This window comes from Myiozetetes cayanensis, unplaced genomic scaffold (assembly GCF_022539395.1).
Source record: "Myiozetetes cayanensis isolate MyiCay16 unplaced genomic scaffold, myiCay2020 scf2-11, whole genome shotgun sequence".
Taxonomy (NCBI): Eukaryota; Metazoa; Chordata; class Aves; order Passeriformes; family Tyrannidae; genus Myiozetetes; species Myiozetetes cayanensis.
Window position 1 is genome coordinate 95,024,967 of NW_026087411.1, and position 25,086 is coordinate 95,050,052.

Here is a 25,086-nt window from a genome sequence, read left to right on the forward strand (position 1 = left end):
CAGAACCCAGACAGGTCCGGTTTCACCTCAAAGTGCCCGTCGTTGCTCTGACGAACACCCTGCGGTCCCCGCTGCCCGGGCAGCGCCATCCGCCCCCTCCACAGCACCCTCCGGCGCTAGGACGGTCCTGACCCCCGGGATCCCCGGCCGTTTCTGCGGGAGGCTGCGGGGCGAGGGCGCGGGTGCCTCCGGCGGGCCCGGCGCGGTTGCCGCGGTGATGACGGGCAGCCGCCCCTGCCCGTGCCCCCGCCCCGCAAACATGGCAGCGGCGGCGGCGGCCCCGGCGGGGAGCGGCGGCAGGTGAGGAGCGGCGGGGAGGGGAGGGGAGGGGAGGCGGCGCCCCGGCCCGGCCCGGCCCGGCCCTGCCCTGCCCTGCCCTGCCCTGCCCTGCCCGCCCCGCCCGCCGTGGACGAACTGTCCGCGCTGCCGGCTCCATCCGCAGGCCGGCGGTGAGGGGCGGGCTCCCGGCGCCGCCAGCAGCTCCTCCCTCCTCCCGGCCCGGGAGCCCCTGGCGGGGTGACAGCCCTGCCGAGCGCAGCCGCCCCGGCCGGGGCTGCGGAGGCAGCGCCGCTCCCCGTCGGCCCGCTCGCTGCCGGGACCAGCGGGGCGGGAGCCGCCGCCCCCGCGCCCGCCATGTGGAAGCTCAACAAGAGCAGCAAAGTTCTGCTGGACGACTCGCCCGAGGAGGAGGAGACGCGTCCCCGCGGGCCGCCGCCCGCCGCCGCCGCCGCCTTCGCGGCCCCCCAGGTAGGAGCGCGGAGCCCGGCGCGGAGGGTCGTGAGGCTCGGCCCCGCTCTCGCTGCCCTCCTCTCCGGCGGCATGAGTAATCACTTTTCCCACTTTGGATGTGCCGGCAGCCTGGCCCTGGTCGGAGCCGGGGGTGTTTGCGCGAATCGTGCGACTGTCACCCGATTTTTAGGGGTGCTGACTGGCCTGTCCACCTCTGTTTCCTGCCTGCAGCCGGCCTCTGGCATTGCTGGGACTTGCTGTCCTTCATTCCAGTGGCTTCATACCGCAGGGTACTTTCTCTCCCGGCCCTAGCCAGGGGCATTGCAACCCATCTGTAAAGCACAATACATTAAACAGGGATGTTTAAGAACATACCTTCATTGACTCATTTGTGTAGAGCACTGGTGTTTTGGCACGATTGCTTTTTTTTTTTTTAATGGTTTCAATAATAGTAGTTGGCTATCTTTAAACATCCACAGTGTTGTTTGAATGCTTTAATTGTTAACTAATGAGTTAAATACCAAGTGACCTTCTCAAAGTATTGGTTGCCAAACAAATACAACCTGAAAGGAAGGCTATCCATTGAGTATCAGGCAAAACAACTAAAAAAACGTTTGTTGACTTGGTTTCAAAAACTTGTAGCAATTAGGCATCTGGCCAGCTCAGAAGCCTGTTACTCTGCCTGATACAGCTTTGTTGCTGAACTGATCTTCTGTCGCCACAGAGTATCTTTAGATGTTGTATGAGAGGTTGCAGGACACCTGCATATCTGAAGTAAGCAGTTGCCCGGGGTTGCAAACCAGTGAGGTTTCTATTCAAAGGAAGGTAGAAAAGCCCACTGAACTTCCCACCCCATGTTTGTCTTGCCTAGCTTGCTGGAAGAGCTGGAGTGTGTCTGGATAACCTACTCTCTGCTTGAGTTCCTGGTTGACAAGTGCTGTGGGTTGTCAACAAGTGTGGCTACTGCTGAAGAGCAGCCTCTCCCAGTAACAGCAGTTATTCTCTCCATCTTCCAGTAGACAAAATCACCAGTTTAGCCTTGCCTTGCCCTTTCCCCTGCACTATAAACAGAAGAGCCCTAGCCCTTGCTATTAGTTTGACAGCAGCTGTGAAGATTCATATGGATGAATAGGATCTTCTCCTGTGGGAGAAGAACACATGCATTTTGGAGACGCCCTTCAGGGGAGCAAGGGGCATTGAGGGGTTGGAGGCAATCTGAAGTATCTCCCACAAACTCTCCTGCAACACTTAACCTCTCTCTCCTACAGATCCTAGGCGCAGGTGCTTGGAAACTTCCATTGCTTTCCTTAATTTTTTGGCTTGTGCTGTTGTAGCCCTCCTAGATTTGCTTAGCTCCTTAAAATCCTCCTCAAACACCAAAGGTCACTGAAAGCTTCCAGTAAATCCGACTGACTCTTCACTAATTCTCTTCTCTACCACAAATGCTCCAAGCCCTCTTTTAGACTCCTGACTGTAACCTCCCAGTCAGAAGATGATTCTTCAGACTTCGGCCCGGAGAATTCTCCCAATCCTCTACTTAGCAACAGAGGCTGGAGTTTGCTTTTTTTTTTTTTTTTTTCCTGTCCAGTCCAATTGTCTTTTTCTATCCTGGGCCTCTGTTCCTTTAGTAACAATCTCAAGCTATAACGGTGATGATGATTTCTGATGCAAATGGTTTGAATTTTCATCAGTTTTAAGAAAAATCCTTTTCAACTCCCGATGGCACTGGAATAAAAGAAGCTGATTTTGGTATTGGAGGTGGAAGATGAAACATAAATTATTCTAAGTCACTAAATGAAATATTCTTGAAGATTAAGGATTCAGTAAGGTTAGTACCACTCTAGTGTAGCTTGGCACAGAGAATGAAGGCCATAAGCTATTTGTTTTTTTGCCGGTTAAAATCAAAATCTCTTGAAAGAAATGCAGCACCCCTCCCGAAATATTTAACTGTATTTATTTTAGAGTTTATGTGTACTTTAAGAAAGGATAGATTGTATGGAAAACTATTACCATTTGATTAACATTGTAATTCTCATGATCAAGGCAGCTTCTAGGTCAGCCATAGGTACAGTGTGTCTAAAACACAGCTTAGACAGGTGTCAAGGGGAAAGTGTGCGGTAACCAAATGCACTTGTTCAGCTTGTTGTAGCTGGTCTGGTACAAGTACCCTGCTTTTAGTGTTGGACATTTTGGATGTTTCATCAGAATCTTTTCTCCCAGTAATACCATTTCAAGACACTGAAATCCAGTCATGTGGTGGGGATTTGGTAGTGGTCTGCACTTGGCCCCTGCTGCGTCCTGACACGCAGCACCCAGCTCCCTGACTTTGGGGAACAGTAGTCCCATCGGATCTTGGAGGAATTATGGGAAAGTTCTTGTGGTACCCTAGCTGTGCATGAGAATGTCCCAGTCTTCCTCAGCTCTGTTGTTGTGGTACAGCCTGCTGTGAATGAAGGATTACCTCATCAAGAAGAATAGAATCCAGGACTTCACTAGATTTTTTTCTTTAGGGCCAAAATCCAGATAATTAGTTTGAGTGCTTTTGAGTAAATTAAGAAGCCCAGCATTAGATTTCATGCAACAGAAAGTTAACTGTTAGATTTCATTTTCTCTAGATTCTTTTCTGATAAATCATTTGGTAAAAGAGAAGATGAACCGGAGTCATCCTATTTTGACTATGATTTATGACATCTTGTTTTTCCCAACAACTGTCTTTTGTCTTTATTTTCAGTTTTAATAAGCAAGTGGCAAGAAAATCCTTAAGCTTCTACCATTCATGCTATACCTCAAAGACAAGAAATTGATAGTGACATCTATGTCATTAAAGCAGACCAGGTTGCAAGTATTCCAGTGTAATGAAATGTTGGTGCTGTATGTTGTTTCTTTAAAGCTGAGAAAGAGTGAAGGGCTTCTCACTGTGCAACCTAATAATTAGGACATTGCATTAGCAGACAGCATGAAAATTTAGGCTACTGTAAGTTAAAAATAAATAAAAAAAACCCAACACAAAAAACCCCTTTGTTACTCTAGAGCAATTTTAATCATCCTATTTAGATATGGAAGCCTGATCTGGGCTTGCTCAAGCAGACATTTGAATTTGTAGAAGTTCATAGTTCTTAAATAGAAAAGCTTAGTTTGATCTATAAAGAGAAATTTTGACAGTTCTGGTTTTGTGTTATATGGAGTGGTTTGATTTTGTTCCAGGGGAGAACAAAAACAAATTTTAGAACATGAAAATTGCAAGGGAGGGAACTGTCAGCCTCTGGCCACTTTTTAGCAAAAGTTTCTGCATACATTCAAGTACTTTGAATTGTTAAGGCTTATTTAAAATAGTAGGGTGTTTCCTGAGATAAGAAAGACAAGTAAATTTTGAAACAGTACTTGTGTAAATAAATGTGTGGATTATTGTTTGTTTGTTTGTTTGTTTGTTTTTTAAACCAGACAGTTTTAGACTGAATCTTAGAAGTTAATTTTAATTTATGCTTTGAAGCATAAGTATTTTTAATTTATGTAATGAAGGTGCTTTGTTCACTTAGGTTATAATTAATGCATGAAGGCAACTTAACATGCGTAAATAGTAGACACATATAAAATGAAATTAATGTGCTTTTTGTGTGTCTTTCTGAAAATATGATAGAAATGTACATAGTGGTGCCAAACTTGCGTCCAGTTTGTAATATAGTCATTATGTTTCGAACTGTAGCTGTATTTTTGGAAAGGAAAAAATGCTGGGTTTTGACTTCTGGAAGGCATTGTTGTGGCAGTTGTGCTAAGTTCTCCTTGATTCAGTCCTGCTGTCATCTAATCAGTGCTCAGAGATGTCAATGCTCTGTCAATATCACATGTAACTCTGACGTAAAAAATGGCACTCAAGTTCAAAACACATCTATATATTAGGGCAGTGGATGGGTATCAGGCTGGTCTGTATTACCTAATGCAACTCTATCTTTCATGTAAAAATATATCAGGACCTTAGCCTTGATCTGTTCTCTCTGATTGTATTTTTTGTTATGTTCAAAGAGAATATGTGCAAAAACATGTTTTATGCTGAATTTTGTTTAGACTTGCTCAGGTTGTTTGAAAGTTGGCTGTACAGAATTTTAGTTGTATATTTTAATGAAGATGTTAAAGTCTTTGGTACAATTTTAATATGGGCTTTCATCTTGGAATGAGTTGAACTCAGACAGGCCCTGCAGGAATGGGTGGGAGCTGAGCAGCATTTCTTATGTTCTACTAATATGTAGAATAAGGGTACTTTTTAATTAAAAAAAATAATAAAGCAATCAGTGTTAATCCAGCTAATGTGCTTCCTTCACTTTCTAGCCATTTCAGGCTAGAAAGTGTCTCAGGCTTTACCTGTAGTACTTTAATAATTCCACCATACCTTCTCCTCTTAGCTAACCTGTTTTTTTCTTTTCATTGGAGTTGTTCTTGTGACATTTCAGTGATATTTTTCCTGGCTAAAATCCATCACCTGTATTCTGTCATCTTCTCGAATGTTAGATTGTGGGACTGTCAGCAAAGACTTTCCTGAGTGTTTCCTTGGCTTGCCTTTCTTGCTTTTCCTCCTTCTTGTCACACACTGTCTTTCAGCAGCTTCTGGAGTGGGTCCTGTTTCCTTACAATCTTCCTGGAGCTCTGTAGAGCTGACAGTGCCTTTTGGGGCTTTAGACTTTCTTTTTTTAAATCCTTTTCTTTTCTAAGGTACTTCAATTTTTTATTTATACTGTAATTTTTTACAGTTGAGTGGGATCAGATATGCTTCTCATCTCTTATCCCCTCTCTGTTGGCTTATTCTGACTCTTTAAAGTTCACAAAGCACATATTGCCTGGTTGATGTCCTACTATAGATGCCATCAGCATGTATCTTTTTCTTTCAGTCAAGCCTATAAGGTGAAGGTTGTCGTGATTTTTATCTATTGTGCAAAAGAGAATGTGTGTCCTGGACTTTACTGTTGTTTTCTCTGAGAAGTCTACATCAGGTCTGCTTTTGTAGTATTTTTTAGAATTATTATTATTATTTTTCTTTCTGTCTAGACAGCTGAAATTCTTGTGCAGACCCTTGCTTCCCATCCTGATGGTGATTACTTCCTCTGCAGCTTCTAATACCTATGCTATGTTTTCCCATCTCCTAGCCCCTGCAAATCCCATTGGTGATATTAATGTTGTTGCTTATGGCATAAAGCTTAAGTTCTCCTCATCCTTCAGATTCCATTTCTTCAGCTGGCTTGTCTTTGTTTCAGGAAATTTACATTTAAATCTCTGTCCTTGCTTTCAAGGTTTTTCTTAGTACAGGCCCTTCCTTTCCTCTGTTTTTCATTTTTATCACTTGTATCTTTCCTCGAGCCAGTTCTGCTTTACTGGCTCTGATTGCCTCTGTTTTCCAGCAGCTGCCTTGTCTGCCTTCCACCCCTCCATCCCAACAGAGAATTATCCACTTTCACCGATCCACAAAACCACTGTCATCTTCTCCTCCACATCATTGCTTGAGATCCACTTTCCCTAATTTATTTTTTGTATCTTCACAGAGCTTTGTGAGGTTTCTGGAGCCATACTCTCCTACTGGTGCTGAACTTCCTACCATCAATATACAAACTAAAATATAATGGGTTTTGAGAAGGAACGAATCATTTTAATTATTTACTGGTAAAATAGGTTTATAATTTTCCCCCTCACTTTTATGGAAACTCTTTGCCAGATTGCATGAGGACATCCATAACATAAGTAGAGTTAGCAGAAGTTACTGAACACTTTACCAGGTAGACTGTCCTTCAGTTCTGTCATCATCAGAAGTACATTTCTAACAGGTTTTGCCGCTGGCTCTTTGTGAGGAGCTCCGGGACAGGTCTGTGTTAACACCCCAAGGTTGATAAAAGCCATATGTCAAAAGGAAGCGATGCATGTGCTGGTGAACACTGTACCAAAAAAGGATGCATTCAACCTGTTTTGCAGAAACTGTACTAGGAAAATATGGCCATTAGTCATGCAAGACATTTATTAAAGACATGTAATTTAATGGCAAACTCCATGGCTGAATAAAAATTGTATGTCAGCTACTGTCTTTTGAATTAGCATCTGTTGGTTTGTTTTCTGGATCATGAAAAAGCAAATATAAACTTTGGCTAAGTTGTCAGAAATAATTGACAAATTTTTAGTCAGGAATTTCTGTAAAATTGAAAACTTCGCTGGAGTAGTTGAATTGTTGCAGAAATTGAATTAAAATTGATTATCTGACCTCTTTGTTTCAGCTTTGACGTTGATGGTATTTTGGTCTTAATACAGCTGTTTTAATTTTGTGAAACATATTTGAAATATTTTAAATTAGGCAAAACTAAATTCTTAATGACGAATAAGCTTTTCTCATATTTTCAAGGTGTTCAATCTTTCATATTCTTCCAAAAATATTTCAGAGAAGCAAAGTCTGAATAAGATGTGTTGTAAACAGTTACTACACGTATACACAGTGATCTGAACAATTAATAGAATAACCTTGTGTATTGATGGAAGAACAGAGAGAACAGGAATCTGGTGTTCTGATGTTTCTGTTCATAATGCCGATAAAATGCAGAGCTACAGAAATATTCTTATGTAAATACTTACATTCTGAAATTAATCTTCTCTGGTACCTTTGGCCATTTATATCAATTGACAGTAAAAGTATGGAAATAATTTAGATATTCTGTTTTAAAATGTAATGGAATGTGAAACAATAACTGAAGGGATTGAATGAAACGGCATTTGTGAAAATGCTAAACAAGTTCTTAACAGCTGTGGATGCTGAAGGAAAGAGCCTCATCTTTATTATTAATACTGAATAAATTAAAATTATTTGAAATATGGAAACCAGTTTTTCTATGCTTTCACCTCCCAGCTGGTCTGGGGACTAACAAGTACTTATGAAAGACTAGAAGATGGAAGTGTTTTTATTATGTTTTACAGATTGTCTTCTGTATCTGAAGTAGTCACACAGACTTTAAAGTTAGTGGAGTGAAATAAGTTCTTCTAGAAATGGTCCGATGAATTATATTTTAAAAACCTATTTCCAGATTAGTGTTGTCTACTAAATATATTCATTAAATAAAGTATAATTCTTTAACTTAGTTAGATATTCACATTTCCTTTTTTTTAAATTTTCAATTTGGCTGAAGACTGTCAGAGGAGACTTGCAGGATAGGAGTTAGTCACTATTTAGTTACAGTGGCATTTTAAATGATTCATTGTCATAATATAAATGTTTTTTCTAAGTGTAGTGAGCACTCTGGAGTGGAAAAGTATTGTTTATAGAAGAAAAAAAATGAATTTAAAATGCCAAATTACTCTTGAGCAAGACTTTACAAGTGCTTAAGTGAATACTTCTCACTGGTGACATTAAAAGGTAGTTTTCAATTTATACCACCTGCCCAGATGGCTTGTTTGATTCACTCACTTGCCTTAGGGACATACAAATGGAAGATTGAGATCTAGCAGTAGATGAAATATGGACAAGGCTGATCAAATTATCTTGATCTCAGTCTAGGCTATCTCTACCGGAAAGTGGCAGAGGTGATTTATGGTTCAGCACTGGAGGTACATCTGAACACATAGCCTCATGTCTAAGTGGAAAGCTGTGTATGACTGGGTAATGCAACCTTTATTTGTTAAAATTGCAAGCTTTGTTTTTCTTTAAAGGCATGTTTAGTTTTGTGTGGGTGTTCAGGTACAGTTCAGCTTTGTTTTTCAGCTGTGTTGAAGGAATATGTATGGTTGTTTCAGTGCCCATTCATTTGATCATTGTTGCATCAATCTCCTGACACAGAAAGCTTATATCCATGCACTGAATTTTTTCAGGTGTATATTATAGGTGCATCAAGGAAAATGAGGCCAAATACCACTGATCTTCTGCTGATAACTTTCTTCTTACTTATGTTTGAGTGTATTTTGCTTTGGATTTGACTCAGTTCTAAACTTAGATAAGCAGAGTGACTTTTGCATTAATAATCAGCTTTAGTCTTGTTCGTTTCATTTTACACTATAATAGTAAGATCCTTCTCAAACCCAAGGAAATATTTTGTTTTGTTAGCTGTATTTTAAGATGGTGATCTGGCAGTGTGATCTCCTCTTCCCAATCTGTGCTGTTTCTGGTTAGGCTGTGTATATACAGTTGTTCAACTGTTTGGTTTGTAATCAGTGTTTTTGGAATCTTTCCAGCTTCAGAGGTTAACTTTCAGGTTTGTGATTTCCTGAGTGATTTTTTTTATCTATTTTTTTTTAACCTTCCCTTTTCCTATCACTAAATTATTTAGTAGGGTTTGTGGAACACTGGAGATTATGTTAAAATCTTCTCTGAAATGTATCTCTTGAGGTGTATCTCTTTGTTTTGGGATTTTTTTTTTCCACTTAAATGATACATTTGTGGTACGTAATCTAATTCGCACTCACAGGCATGATAACCTAGACTTTATATTACACTCAGTCCTTGGTGTGATGTGATGATAGGCAGAGGGGATTCAATAAGTCAGTAGAAGGGTGAGAATTTGCACCAAAAGGACCTACTCTTTTAATAGTATCTTGTTTACTCTTATCTGTGCTCAGCTCTGACAGTGAGTGTGTGTGTGTGTACCATAGGAAGGTTCCACAACTGGGAAGAAAAAATCAATAATGTACCATTTTATGTGCTAGAGCAAAAGAAAGGCATACAGGGCGAGATGATGCTATTATTTGCCTTAACTCTTCAATGTCCACCATTCCTCATCTTGGCCTGAATTATGGAAGTGAATGATCTAAAGAGACTAATTAATTACTTTACCACAAAGGAAGCTGAGGGAAGTAGATTACGATTTTGATCTCTGTACAAAAAGGTTTGTGTGCAAGTTGAATTAGTCCCTTGAGTATCTTATGGTTTGCAGTATGTCCAACAAAAGGGCACTTGTTTCCTTATGAAAACACACTGCACATACCAACCTTCCCCTGCCAGAACTGGAGGGCTATTCAAGTTGCTGATCAGTATTTCCTACTATGGTTAGCGTTGTCACCTAGTAGGATCTAAATACTGTAATGTGCTCTATGTTTTTCTTTTAAATTGAAGTAAAAAGTGAATTGTCATAACTCTAAACTGTCCAGATAAAAGAGTTTATAAGGGTTTAGCATCAACGTGTGTTATGCAGCATGATAAAGAAAGCTTATCTTCACTCTTTATGTGTAGCAGCACAGTAGATCATCCTCTAAAGAAAATTTGAAAAACCAAATCATAAGCTCCCTGATCTCAGAATGGTAATGAAAATAGAGAATATGTATCAGAAGAAAGGTGTACTAATGTGTATCACTTAAAAAGTACAAATTATTCTGTGGGTAACAACTGAAGATGTGACTTCTCATGTTGTTTCCTCGGTTCTTCCCAGTGGTGGCACAGGTCCCCTCCCTCCCTCTGCTCTTTTTTTTTTTTTTTTTTTTTTTTTTTTTTTTAATCAAACACACAACCCATCCCTACTATATGGTGTGCAGGTCTCTCTCTGCAGTGTGAGCCATGGCTGGTTCTGAGGCCCACACCTGTGGCATTAGTCTCCCCTCTGCTTTTCATAAGGATGGATTTTCCACAAAACATTTTGAAATCTATTTGTTGGAGACTGCTGAACTCGAACCTACAGGCTGTTTTCGATCAATACATGGGATATACGGATGGACATCACAACCACACTGCTGTTGTCTAAGTCTCCTTTTCTTCAGCAGTGTATCTTAAAAGGATGCTTTGGATACTTGTTAGATCTTCCACCCCCAAAAATGTATTTTAGGGATTAGATTCTCACGAATTTATTTTCTTGGGGGTTTCACGTCTTATAATCTTTGTGTTTCATATCTTTAAACTTTGTGTTGTCCTCTTACCATCAGCCTCCCCTGCATGAGTATACTTGCTGCAAACTTGCGTCTCATTCGTTATGAGGTATGTCTGTGAGTAGTAGCACTGTATAACACAGCAACGCAGTCCTAGTTGTCCCTCATTTAAAGAAGCAAATACCTCCTTTTGTCTACTGTTTATTGTGAATTATATCGTTGGTTGACAATGGTATTCACATTTTATTATGCTGACTCCCTGGCTCTATGAGGTGCTTGTTGCATCTCATGGTTTTCTCTAAAAACTTCCACTGTGAAAATGCCTTGCACCCTTGCTTCCTTGTGCTCAGGCTTGCTAGAGGGTGTATGCCTTCACACTTCCATTTTTTGTCTTCTCTCTCCTAGAACATGATGTCTCTGTATGGACTTTCATATTTTTATTATCCTTCCTAAGATACTTGGAGAACTGGAAGAATTAAAGTGAGAGGTGTTATTTGGAAGGTACTAACAGTGTCCTGTTTGTTCTGGAGACAGTATTGGTGGTTGTGGAAACTGGTAGCTCTGCCAGCTCTGGATGTCTGAAATAATTTTTTTTCATATCATATTTCCCCTTGGGGCTTTCTTAGTTCTTGTTAAGTTTTTTTTTTGTTTGTTTGTTTGTTTTTGTTTTGTTTTGTGTTTTTTTTTTTTTTTTTTCTTTTTGGGAAAAATTTGGAGAAATCAGCTTGAGGTATTCTCTAACTTGTACTGTGTCCAAGGAGAGATGCCATCACATTAAGTCTAAGCTTTTGCAACCTCATCCGAAAGCCTGAGAGTTGGGAGTGCTGAGAGGAAACAGGTAGATTTCTGAAATGGTATGTGTGAGGCATTTCCATTTAAAACATTACTAATGTTTTTCCTTAAAGGAGAGAAATAAAAAACCCAAAAGGGGAGGGGGGCAGGAGAGTAATTAAATTTAATTTGAGGGTACTAGACAAATCTTAACTTGGTAATTTTTTGGTATCCCATCTGCAATAATGTGCTCCTGTGTTAGACAGCCAACTGAAATCTGGAAGTTAAATAACTTGGTGAGATCCACAGGAAGTAATATTCTCATTTTGAATGATAATATGAGTTCCTGACTTTGTGTTCTGCCCCAACAAGTAAAGCTGGCTATCTACAACTTGCTCTATTCCAATATACAATTACTATTGAACTGTAGTGTGATGGTCTTCATACTCAATTCTAAAAATGCTCCATCCTTGCCCCTTGTATAATGTAAAGTATTGCCTGTAAAGTAAATAGAAACAGTAGTATGCAAATAAATAAATAAAAATGCCTGGGATTTGAAGCTGGTCTCTCAAAATGAAGCTGATACATCTGGGCCCACACATGACTAGAAATACACAACACTCTTATGCTGGCTTTCTCACCTCTTTCTGATGCTGTCAGCAAAGTGAAGGAGGTCTTTGGTAATGTGTAGGAGCTGGGATACTGAGTGTTTTGGGTGTCTTGGGATATGTGTGTACAGAGTTACCAAAACCAAAAACTACACTTACGGAGCAAAGAGGATATCAACTCCTTAGCATTTACTTTAGTTGAAAAGGAAGGAGTGATAACTTTGATTTTGGAAACGGTGAGTGTCTGATGTAAGCAAAATATGGACCAAAGTGAACACTGCAGGTTATGTGAAACTGCCACTTTGAAGACACTTTCCATAAAAATGTGTTCTGGTTTAATTCTGAGGTTTTTTTGAAACTGGAGTTAAATATTTGCAGTTACACACAGCTGTTCGGGTTTTGTACTTGTGCCTGTTTGTATTTGGAGTCATATGTAGAAAAAAAACCAGTAATACATTTCTCATTAAAACACAGAGTGTAGAAAGTGAAAATTGCATATTTCCTGAATTCTATATCCTACTTCCTATATATTTGGCCTCTAAAGTACTCCCAACAGTTACCTTACTTGCCTTGTCTTGAAGAGAGCATTGATAGTAACAGGATGGCCTGACAATACTAAAACAGGAGTTTAATTCAGAGATGGACAGAAATTCTTCCCTACTGAATAACCTTCACAAGTATCTCTAGCACCCTAATTTTCTTCTGAAATCTACAAATGGAGGGGAGTGTGGGCGAAAGTCTGTCCTTGAGTCAAGGAATTGTAAAACTTTTAATGTGAAGGAGGAAAATCTTGGGACGTTCCTCTCCCTCCAGCCCACAGGCACTGTGTAGACCATCATCTAGTATGATATTTAGAAAATCAGTGCAATCCAAAAAATAGAGAAACAATCATTAAGATCAAACTAAATGTTTATTTTTAATTGTACTAAATTTGTTATGATGGAAGGGTGTTCTTGATCTCTCTTTGTGGTATGGGGTTTTTGTTTTTTTAAGGGTTTGACTTTGTTTTTTACATTTGGCACAATATTTTTCATCATTGTAAGTGTAGTTTTGTTCACATGTCTAATTTTATTAGTGGTGTTCACTTAGTTTTACATTGTGATCATATTTTATCAGTTTTATGATGGCCTGAATAAAATAAAAGCATTTATGAATAGTCTAAAATGTGTCAGTGCTGATTGTCAAACCAAAACTGACTATGGGCTTTTATTATCTTTATAATTTTTTGAGAATAAAGACCAATTTCTTCAAGATGAAGCTTCATTTTCAGTGTCACATCTTGCAACAAAGGTAAATACCTGTTCTTTGAAAGTGTAGCATTTTATATATATTTCAGTCAGTGTATGCTAGTTCCCAGTTTTTCATAGACGTCTGATTAAGGAGGATATTTATATACTTCATTGATGATTTTATAATTATCTATGATCCTTGGTCATGGGTTCTCATTGAAGTAATATTAGCAGTGCAGCATTAGTTGGAAAGCTGCCTTATTTCCTTTCATTAATGGGGAGGGAAAGGTATCCTAATTTTTTTTCTTCCACGTGATAGATGTTAGAACACAAAATGCAAATAAGAAGACACAGGAATAACTGAAGTCTAAAGAAGCACTAAAATCTAGCTGGAAATGGCAAAGATAACATGAAAAGTGGAAGAGATCTCAGTTACTTATTCCATTATATGTAGCTCATCTGGCTCTCTAACCACAAAAGGTTAAGGATTTTATTCTGTATCTCTTTCAGGAAAGAGAAGTAGGCATATAAGTTAATTTTTTTTTACCTTGATATGTGTCCAAGAATCTTCTTTAATGTTCTTAAAATACATTAGTGGAAGATGAAAGAACTGGAAGTTATTATGATATGCTAGAGCTTGTTTTGAAATTCCATAGGTATAGAGAAAAGCCTTTTAAAATAGGTTCATTAGTGTAATAAGATACTTTACATTAATATGTATAAACTGAACATCTGTCTTTGTTATTTCTTTTTGTTTTACTTAGATGCAGCATGATTTTCATTGAAAATAGAAGTTAGATTATATTATACCTTTTTCTACCCTTTTGAAAAAATATACTTTTTTATGGAAACATATATTACTGTATATTTTATACCAGGTGATAAATGTTTAGAGAGACACTCCTAAAACTATTTTATATTGAAACTTTTTTGCCCCTTATTTAGTCTTTCAGGAAGGCTTGCTAAATATGTGCTTTGATTTAGAAAAACTCCAAACAAATATGTCATCAGGCAAACTACTGAGCTGCAGTGTTTTTTGTTTAAGATAAAACCCTCTTGTCTTAAAAATGTATTCACAAGAAAGCACCTTATCCTTCTTATCTTCTCTTTCTGAAAGCAATTCTGTATTTTATTCACTTGTTCTGTTATCTTAGGAGCACTCAGTACACTGATACCCTAGAAGTTCTAAAATCTTTAATATGTTAATAAAAGGCTGATGAATTACATGTGTGGCCTTTTTTGATATGCACATATCATGAATAAAATAGTCTCCACCTTGAAGCACTATGGTGAAGAACAACAAGTTCTTGAAGGAGAAGGCAGTGGATAAAGAACGTATCTGCTCTTTAGGGAAACAGCCTTCCCAGCCTCTTAAAACCTGAATTTTAAGACAGTGCTGATGTCCGTTTGCAGAGGAAAGCCTTTGACCTAGGTTTGGAGGATTAAAGTAGGAGCTAGTCCTAGATGGAGGTTGGAAAACAGTCTTAGATCCTGCTGGTGCAGGAGGCTGCCCACTGAGCAGTGAGCACAGGCTAATTCTCCAGTTCCCTCTCAACAGCTCTCTTGAAAATGAGCAGGTATAGCTGGTTAAAAAGCCTTGTGACATCTGAAAGTGAGGAACTGTGAACCCTCTAGTGGTGCTCTGCAAAATGCAGAAATCTGGAACTGGTGTTCACACTGTGCCTGGACATATGACTTACAGAGTAAATCGTGAGGAGCAGTGAGGGAGCTGTGGGTGTTTAGCCTGGAGAAAAGGAGGTTTAGAGGAGACCTCATGACTCTCTACAACTACCTTAAAGGAGGCTGTAGCCAGGTGGAGGTTGAACTCTTCTCCCAGGCACTGGTAATAGGACAAGAAGAAATGGCCTCAAGCTGCACCAGGGGAGGTTCAGATTGGACATCAGGAAGAATTTCTTCACCAAAAGCGTGGCTAAGCATTGGAACGAGGTGCCCAGGGAGGTGGTGGAGTCACCATCCCTGGTAGTGTTCAAGGAGTGTCTGGACATGGAAATCAGTGCTATGGTTTACTTGACATAGTTCAGTCAAAGGCTGGACTCAGTGATCTGGGAGGTCTTTTCCAACTTCAATGATTCTATGATTTGGTCTCTACAAAACTAATCTTGGGGGAGTCTCACCTATGTGCTAAGCTTCTGAGTTAAAAGTACAGCAGAGACTTCATCTACAGTTGGTTTTAGGCCAGATTTTGAAAAGATCTTTGAAAAGAGACTAAGAGTTTTGAGAAACAAAATAGATCATGTTTGAAACCATCTAAGGGACCTGAATGTGCACAAATCCATGGAACCTGATGAGATACATCTGTGGGTCCTGAGGTGGAGGTAGTGGCTCATACTTGAGAAGTTGTGGCAGTCTGGGGAAGTTCCCACTGAATGGAAAAGGGGAAGTATAACTCCCAGTTTAAGAAAGGGAAATAAAGAAGACCAGGGAATTGCAGGCCAGTCAGTCTCAGCTCTGTTGGGGCTAAATCCTGGAGTTTCATTTTCTGCATGCCACAGGATGAGTACCCGCTGATCTGCACACCAGAGGCTGGCTGACTTGAGACACCCCCTTCCACCCTGCCCAAAGCTTCAATATCTGTAAGACAAATTTGGAGGGGAGTGTTTTTTTAAATTTCTCTTTTTTGGCTTCTTATATGTTATGAATGGGTTTCCTATAATGTGGGAACAACACTCTTTAATTCAAGCTGATTAGTGTTTTTTAAATTGTTAAACACTTAGTCGTAACTTTATTGAACTGTAAAGTACTTATACAGAAAATTCCAGTTCTTGCTTTTTTATTTTAGGTTCTTTTTTTTTTTTTTTCAAGAGGAGGAGTGAGGGGAACTGTAAAACAAACAATTGTTTCTTCTCAGTCAAGGTCAAGAGGAAAATCTTTTCTTTTTGGTTTATATTTATAAAAAATTTCTGCAAGCATTTTGTAGAGTGCCTCTACTTGGCTGGAGGGTTTTGATTCACTAGTTGTCAATCCTCTGTGAAAATACTTTTGAAGGTCTGCTAAAACATGGCCCAAATATAAATTTCTGTAAATCTCATTTCATACCTGCTGAGCAGTGACTTTTTAGGGATTAGCTGCTTAACTACACAATGGCGTTGAACATGCTGTTTCTCACTGCAGGTATACAGCAAGAATCCCTTGTAATTGCTCTTTTTGGTTGCTAAGACTCTGTCATGTGGCTTGTTCTAGCCTGCAGAGAATAACTTCTGTACTCCAGAGCCCTGCTGGCCAGGCAGTTGGGAAGTAGAAAAGTCTTAATAGGAATAAATTGAAAGTATGGAAACCCACTCATAATGCAGTCAGAGTAATATTCAAACATACTTGAATCTCTTGCTTTGAACTGTAAACTGCTTGTCTTGCACCTCTAACCTGATGTCCCAAATCTTGTTGTTATTCTTTGAATTGATTGAATTCTGTGTGAATGAGATGTTCACGTATATTAAACCCATCCATCTAATCCATGAGTTTACTTGTTTTCAATTAAATTTAGAAAATCTTCCTCTTTAGTATATGTTCATCTATATCTGCATACATTTTGTGTAATGTACATTTAAAAATTGCTTTAAGGACTGAACTACTTGTTTAGTTTATACCCAGCTGTTAGTATTCCTGGTTTGTTACCTTTTAGCCTAATTTTTCATGAACCTTCTTGCCCTCTAGCAGAGTTCTAATTATCAACTGTTTACCTTTGACAGTAAAATTAACTGAAATGTCTTCTTTGGGATGCTTTACTGTTTCCCAGCGGACTCTTTGATTGTTCATTTATCACTAATTGCTTGTTTACCTATTATGAGAAGATGAATCACGTAAACATCAGAATTTGTTGATGGGGTGAAAAAATGGCATCCTTAAACTAATTTTTTGTAAAAATACTCATCAATTTTGTAGGAGACTTCCAATTTAAGAGGACCTGTCCCATTCTGGGTCATTTTTTAAAGTTAACTATTGGTAGACATTTGTTCCCTGTTTTATCTAAAGAAAGAAAAATTGTAGTCAACATTTACAATTTATGTACAGTTGATTCACTTGAATCAATACAGGTAACAAAACAGAAGCCTCACTGTGAAGGTTGAGTTTACAGAGTAAAGCTTAGGGGGTGAGTTTGGAGAAGCCATGCTGTATGTACAGAGCTGTATGTATGGAAGAAAGTTGATAGATGACTGCAATTTTCAGAGGGTGCTTCAGCTGTTGTAATAGTTGCTGCTGCAAAAAAGGTGCTGTGGCCTCTAAATTCTACATGCTTTGGAGACATCTTTTAATGAGCTGATTCATAGCACTGACCTAAAAGGCTGTAAAAAAATGAGTGAATTAGGTTTCTGCTGGCTTAGTGAGTTGAACTGGTTTTCCACAGCATCACACAGGCAATGGGCTGGGTTGACTCTCTCTGGCAGCAGTGTCTGATGAACCAGATTTGTCACCTTTTAAGACTTTTCTCTGTGAATCTGTCTGACAGATGGGCACTGATACTGAAGCATTGACAAAGCAGAGGGGAGGGGACTAGGGGAGAGAAATGGCAGACAGTTTGAGTAGGGATACAGACTGCATCCTTTACATGATGTTCTGGAAGTGACTGCTTGTGCTCTCAGTTGCAGATGATACTCTAATTAAATGACATCTTTCTCATGGGGAAAAAGAGTACTTCATTAGCTGGAGTTTCCTCTACTGAAGGAAAAGAATTTGTGCTCTGGCTTGAGCACTTCAGATGCCTGTTGGGACATATGATGATGATGGCTTTCAGTAGCCTGCCACTTTTTACATTTCCCTCTTTACTGATCCTTTCAGGTGACTGCACAGGGGATTCCTGCACGGACTTTCACAACCTAAAGTGGAAGATATGGGAGAAACTTTATTAATTGCTGTTCTGATAGGCATGCTCTGTGCTGTCATAGCCAAACTGGTATGAGACCAGTCTGTATTCCTACTTCAGAAAACACTGCAATGGCATCTTGAGAAGTTTCTTCTTTGTTTCTCATGGACATTTTTGAAACATAGACTGCAACATCCAACCTGGTCTCTAAAGCTTTTGACTTTCTAACATCTGATGTTACAATTGTAGTCCTTAATAGTGCTGTCTTTTTTTTTTAGCATAAGCATTTACTGATTTTTTTTTTTTAAACTACAGTTTTGACTGTACACCTGGTTCTATTCCTGTGGTATTGGTTAACTTTGATTTTCAAAGATTAACTTATCCAAGCTCTAGAATAACCCAACCTATCAAGCAGAGAAAGAAGTGAAGGTGGCAGGAGGCATGAACAAGATGTTCCTGAAAAACCTCAAGCATAAAGGGGAAGCATACAAGAGGCGGCAGCAGGGTCAAGTGACCTGAGGAGAATATAGAGACACCTTTTGAGCATGCAGGGGTGGGGTTAGGAAGGGTTAAATCGATCTAGAGTTAAATCTAGTGAGGAAAATTAAGAGCAACAAGAAAGGGTTTTGCATGTACACCAGCAAGAGGGAGAGTGTAAAGAAGGTAGAGTCTGACTCTTCTCAGGGTGCTTAGTAAATGGGCAAGAGGCAATGGGCACAAATTGAAATAAAAAAAATATCATTTAAACAAAAGAAAAAAAAGGTTTTCACCGTGAGGGCAGCCAAACCCTGGAACAGGTTACCCAAAGAGGTTGTGAATTCTCCAGCTGTGGAGATATTTAAAACCTGGCTGTACATGATCCTTGGCAATCTGCTGAAGCTGACCCTGTTTTGAGCAGTGTGGTTGCACTGGATGGTCTCCAGAAGTCCCTTCCAGCTGTAAAAGCTGTGTGGTTCTGTGAACTCTGGATGTTGAATTATTTCTTTTTCCACTGACACATGGAAAAATACTTTAAAAGTTTGACAATATAAGCTAGTTAGTTACATTTATAAACCTTTTTGAAAATTTTAGTAGTATACTTTTGAGTTTTGTGTAGACAATTACATCTTAAAAATGATACACAAGAGGATTGATGCTTTAAACCATATCAGTACTGTGTTTTCATACTTTGCATAACTTCAATAGTTTTACATAAAATATGTCTCCAGTGTGGTGAGGAGTCAGCTTACTGAAGTGTCATCTTTGCTTACTGACCTTCCTTTGACATCCATTGCAAGGCAGTCAGTTGTTCTGGGATCTGGGTCTTTTTCCAGGTGCTCTATAAGATTGTAAGAAATTCCCATCTGTTTCAGAGATTGGCCCATGTATTCTGGCAGTCTGTCTGTACCTGTGGTAGCAGGAGATGGAGTTCAGGGAGAAAATAACTTTGCTAGTGTCTAGGCCTCTTCCTCTAACATCAGGAATCATTGTTTTGAGTATTAGAGGGTGCATCCCTCTAAATAGGGGGTATTGATTTATGGATCTCCTTTCTGAATTTGTTCCCAGGATTTTTTGACAATACAGCTGCTGCATGTCAAACTGATGGTTCCAGAGAATGCTGACTTCAAGATCTCCTTCCTGAGCTATACCTACCAGCAGATACAGTTGTAACTGTTCCAGCTGCGTTGGTGGTGGGTTTAAAGTCTTTGAAGAACTCTGAAAAGAAATACAGAAATGCAGCAGGCTGTCCTGAGGGATTTCTTTAGTATGTGACAGCTACCTGAGAACAGTAGTCAAAAAATAAGATTGCGGTCTTAAAAACAGTTCAGTAGTTACAAACAAGCTTCTGGAAGTGTGAAATAAGTATTCGACCTCCTCGTTTGCTAAGGTTTAAATTCTTAAGTATGCTGCCACTGAGAAGATGACCAAGATTGAGCTGATGACTCCTGTTCAGCTGGGAGAAAAGATGTGTCAGGAAGTCAGTGCTTCTGCAGGCAGATGTAGAAGAGGAGGCTTAGGTGTGGTAGGCAGAGGTTCTGGTTTTACCCTTGCGTTTATGTGGTTTCTTTCAGCCTAGTCTGTTTAATGTATAGTAGGCTTTGTGCAGTGACTTTTATCACACACTGGCAAAATATGGTCTACTTGGACATTGGTACTCTTATGTAGATTATTCTGGTAGTGTTTCCCTTGGAAACATCAGGTAAGTAAGTGCTGGAAATACATCTTAAATGGTTAGTGTACATTCCTCCTAAGGACTAGTTGAGAGAAGAATAAATCAGTTACAATCTGCTACATGATTATTAGCCTTGTGTGTACCTACCAAATACCATGGGTGTATTGAAGGAATGATACAATGTGTACATAGACAGTGATTTACATACAGGTAGAGAGGGTGCAGACTTTTACCTGAAGACCTGCACATGCCATCTGGTTGACACTGAATAGAACTTTTCTCATAATTGTTCTTAAAGATATGTGTAAATCAGAATTGAACTAATGAAATTAAATTTTTAAAAAATCCAGTTAAAAATATGGAAAGCTTCTGGCTGGATATTGATACTGTTGGGTTTTTTTGGCTAGAGAATTGCTTGAGTATCCAAACAGGGCAGCAAAGGTTGGCGTTGTATCAGTGGAGTATGTATGATGTTCTAGATTAAAGAAAGTGTATGTATAGGTATATCCTTTTTTTACATTTAACCTGTGCATATAAATGCTTCTCTCCATGTAGTCTTTCATCAATGTTGTTCTTTAAAGGTACACATAATTTGAGTTAACCCAGTTCTAAGTATTAAATTACTATCTGAAAACTAGTAACAAGGTGGTTTAATTTTTTCTTAATCATCAAATTTATTAGGTGGAAATGGCTTGATAAAGCATCATTAATGAAAAAAGGCAAACATATATAAATTACATCACTGAGGTATATCTGTGTCTTTTTCCAATTTAAAGGATAGTAAGGGTTTTTAAGTGCAACAAACATAGAGAATTTGCCTATGGTAGCAAAGATTCCTCCCAAAAAGGCATGAAATAGTAGAGTTTGAGTAAGATAACAGAAGATGATAGAATCATAAAATTTTTTTGGTTGAGAGAGACCTTAAAGTTCATCTAGTTCCAACCCTCCTACCCTGGGCAGTGACACATTCCAGTGGACCAGGTTGCTGGTCAAAGCCCCATCCAACCTTGCTTTGAATGCTTCCAGGGATGGGGCATCCACAACTTCTCTGGGCAGCCTCATGGCCCTCACAGTAAAGAATTTCTTCCTAATATTTAATCTAAACCTACCCTCCTTCAGCTTAAGGCCATTCCTCCTTGTCCTTTCTCTGCATGCCCTCGTCAAACGCCCCTCTCTGACTTTTTTGTAGTCCCCCTTTAGGTACTGGAATATATTCTAAGGTCTCCCTGGAGCCTTCTCTTCTCTATGCTGAACAGCCCCAGCTCTCTTAACTTGTGTTCATGGCAGAGGAGCTCCAGCCCTCTGAGCATCTTTGTGGCCTCCTCTGGACACGTTCCAGCAGGTTCACATCCTTATTATGTCAAGGGCCCCAGAGCTGGGCACAGCACTCCAGGCAGGGTCTCATGAGAGCAGAGTAGAGAGGGAGAGTCACCTCTCCTAATCTGCTGGCCATGCTGCTTTTGATGCAGCCCAGGATGCCGTTGACTTTCTGGATTGTCAGCACACATTGCCAAGGCATATTGAGCTTGCTGTCAGCCAACACCCCCGAGTCCTTCTTCTCAAGGCTGTTCACAATCTGTTCTCCACCCATCCTGTATTTGTGCTTGGGATGCCCCACCCAGCTGCAGGACCTTGCACTTGACTTTGTTGAACTTCATGAGGTTCACACGGGCCCACCTCTGTCCTGTCAAGGTCCCTCTGAATAACATCCCTTCCTTCCAGCATGTCAATTACACCACACTTGGTGTCATCCACAAATTTGCTCAGAGTGCCCTCAGTCCCACTGTTCATGTCCCTGACAAAGATGTTAAACAGTGCCAGTCCCAATACCAACCACTGAGGAACGTCACTTGTCACTGGTCTCCCCTTGGACATTGAACCGTTGACTGAAACTCTTTGAGTTCAAAAATCCAGTCAATTCCTTATCCACTGAGTGATTCATCCATCAAACCCAAGTCTCTCCAGTTTAGGGACAAGAATATTGTGCAGGACAGTGTCAAATGCTTTGCTCAAGTCCACATAGAGGACACCAGTTGCTCTCCCCTCAGGCAGCACTGCTGTAACCCACTCATAGAAGGCCACCAAGTTGAAAGGCAGAATTTGCCCCTAGTGAAGCTGTGTTGGCTGTCACCAATTCCCTCCTTATTTTCCATGTGCTGTAGCATACCGTCCAGGAGGATCTGCTTCATGATCTTGGTGGGCAAAGGGATGAGACTGACTGTCCTGTAGTTTCCCAGTCTTTCTTATTTCTGTTCTTTAAAATTGGGGATTATATTTCCCCTTTTCTACTCAGTGGTAACTTCACCAGACTGTCACAACTTTTCAAATATGATGGATAGTGTCTTAGTTACTTCCTCTGCGAGTTCCCTCAGAACCCACGAATTCAAGGAAGATGGAGGATATTTTTAACCTACGAAAAGCTAAGTGCTTTCTCAAGTTTTTCTCTCTTTTAAATTTGTTTTGGTTATTTTGTTTTGTTTTGTTCTTTCTTGTTTTAAAATGGATTACTTCCTTCAACAGTCAACTTCCTGAAATTCTTCTTTTTTATGGAAGTTTGTTGTGGATGAAGTGTTTTGCAGTGAGAGGAAGCCAAATCAGAGTAACAAATCCTCATGTGAAACTTTTTACAGAATTTACCTGAAAAACTAAAAGAAGTAACAGTATTAGGCCTTTGTTGACTAAAAAAAGTGAATGCTTAGACCACCATAGAAACATTAAATATTGAATACTGCTGATAGTTAAACCCGAGGATTTTGAATAGTAAGGTATCAATTTGAAGGTATCATCTGCAGCTTGTCTGGTTTTATTTTATGCTACATATTTTTATGTAGTATCTACATATTTTTAACTTAAAAATAGAAAGTGTAAGTTTAAATTAAACATGAGGGTTTGCTTATTATAATCTTTATTAATTTTTTTGTCAGAGTGGGAAAAAATATACATAGAAGCTGTTGTTTTATTTTATGAAGCCATGAGGAATGCTGTGGTTTACAGTAAGATTAGGCATGGCTTTAGGAAGAGGTGAGCAGAGCAGTTGTGGTGAACCTGGCTCTCGTGTACCTGGTCTGTCCATATCCCGTGAACAAGAGCTTGAAACTGCTCTGGGCTTGCTCAGCCTTCCCTCTTCAGAGCTCTCACGTGCTTTGCCCATAGCTGGATCCGTGTTTGTATCTTACCAAGGTGACACTGAGGCTAGGCTAGACCTTCTTCCTGATCCCAAAACAGACCTGCTATGCCTCTGAATTGGAGTAGCTGAAACAGTTCTGATATGAGTGGGGAAGGTGGGTGAGAAGTGAAAGCATAAGACACAGTAAAACAGGAGAACAAGGTGTGGAAATACTCCATGACTAACTGTAATCAATTAATACTGAAACGGCTAATTGATACTAATTTGCACCTCTGAGTTCTGCAGAAAGGATGAAGCTAGATGAAGCATAATAATAGGTGATGAATTAGCCTTTGCTTGTGTTGACAACTATTTTAATGTAATCAAGTAACACTGACAGACTGGCACTACCATTCTTAATGGACTATGTGAGGAAGAACAGCAGCTTTCAAATTCTGTGCATGCATTTTTATAAGCATGCTATCAAAGTAAAAATAACCTATACCTCTTTATTTCACAATGGGGGAGAGGGAATCAAATCAGTCAATTTAGAGAACACGCTGTAGTGCACCAGTGTCACATGTTACATGTCGCTGGTGAGCCAATGCTCTTACCCTTTTTGTTTGCAGGTCAAGAAGCTGTAGTTTTGGGGTTAAATCTTAAGAGTTTCATAATTCATGTGGCTGTCCTGTCTGTTGTGACCCCTTCTAGCAGTGACAGTTTATTTCATTTCTCTCTACTGAAGCTCTTTAGCCTGTCTTCGAAGCTTCCTAGATCCCCTTCTTACTGTGATATACTAAAGTGGAGCCAAGCAGCTCCTGCCGGCAGAACATTCAGTAACCCAGCTGTACTCACTGACATCACAAAATCATCAAAGTTTTGTATTCTCTACTTAGCAGGAAGGAGCTCTTGCTGCAGTAACCCAACCAGCTCTTTTCCAAAGCATGGCCATTCCTCTGCCGCTGTCCTGAGCCGCTGCGCTCCCGGCAGCACCACACGGAGGTGGAGGATACGGCTGCTGCTGCCCGTCAGCCACCCAGAGCCAGCAGTAGCAGTCGTACTCTGTGCCTGTAGGTCTGATTCACATTTATGAGAATATTTACTTCTCTATATAGGTTCAAGGTGCAAGTTTCCGAGGTTGGAAGGAAGTGACGTCCATGTTCAATAAAGATGATGAACAACAATTGCTAGCAGGATGCAAGTCTCCAAAATCCAAAGGGTAAGTAAAACCAAGTGGTCTATCTGCTATTAAAATGCGCTCACTGTAACAGAAAATAGCTGTGCAAAGTAATGAACCTAGACACTGAGAACAGTAGTGTTCAACTGTGGCAATGGATTTACCATATGTAGGATGGAAAAAGTCCTGTCAAAGATGGACTGTTGAAGAAAAAGAAGAAAACAGTCCAAATGTTATAGAAACAGAAGTCTTTAATGTTGTTTAAACATATCCTAAAATGGCCTTTTTGCATTTCTGCAAGTCACTGCTCTTTTTCCCGACACCCCCTGCAAAGAACTCTTATCTCCCATGCAGGAATGTCCTGGGAAGATATCCTGAGGTCTTCTCATTGGCCTTTGTTAACCCTTTCCTATTGGCTCTTAACTCTTTACCTGACTGGTTTTTCTGTAAGACCCTGAGCCAGTAATTGGTTCTTTTTTAATCCCCCTAAAAGCCTTATAAACCCCCATCCCCACAATAAACGTCCTCTTTCGTCCATCCCTCTGCGGTGATCTGTGTGAACTTCTTTTGGGTTCGCAGGGCCACGTGCTGGGGGGCAGGGTGGGAGAGCATTCACCTCCAGGGAATGGCCTAACACCCAGAACCTGAAGGTTCCCCCTCCAACCCATCCATCGTATTTAACTCCTGG

At 40.0% G+C, this 25,086-nt stretch overlaps 1 protein-coding gene across 1 annotated transcript in view; it reads left to right on the forward strand.

Moving 5' to 3' along the window:
• The first annotated feature begins 448 nt into the window (after positions 1-448).
• The window catches only part of TDRP (testis development related protein), a 30,293-nt gene continuing 5,655 nt past the window's right edge, over positions 449-25,086 (forward strand). The window contains exons 1-2 of the mRNA XM_050315378.1: positions 449-747; positions 24,337-24,440. Of these exons, the coding sequence (XP_050171335.1) occupies positions 634-747; positions 24,337-24,440 (218 nt within the window). The 5' untranslated portion in view covers positions 449-633. The remainder of the gene's footprint in view (positions 748-24,336; positions 24,441-25,086) is intronic.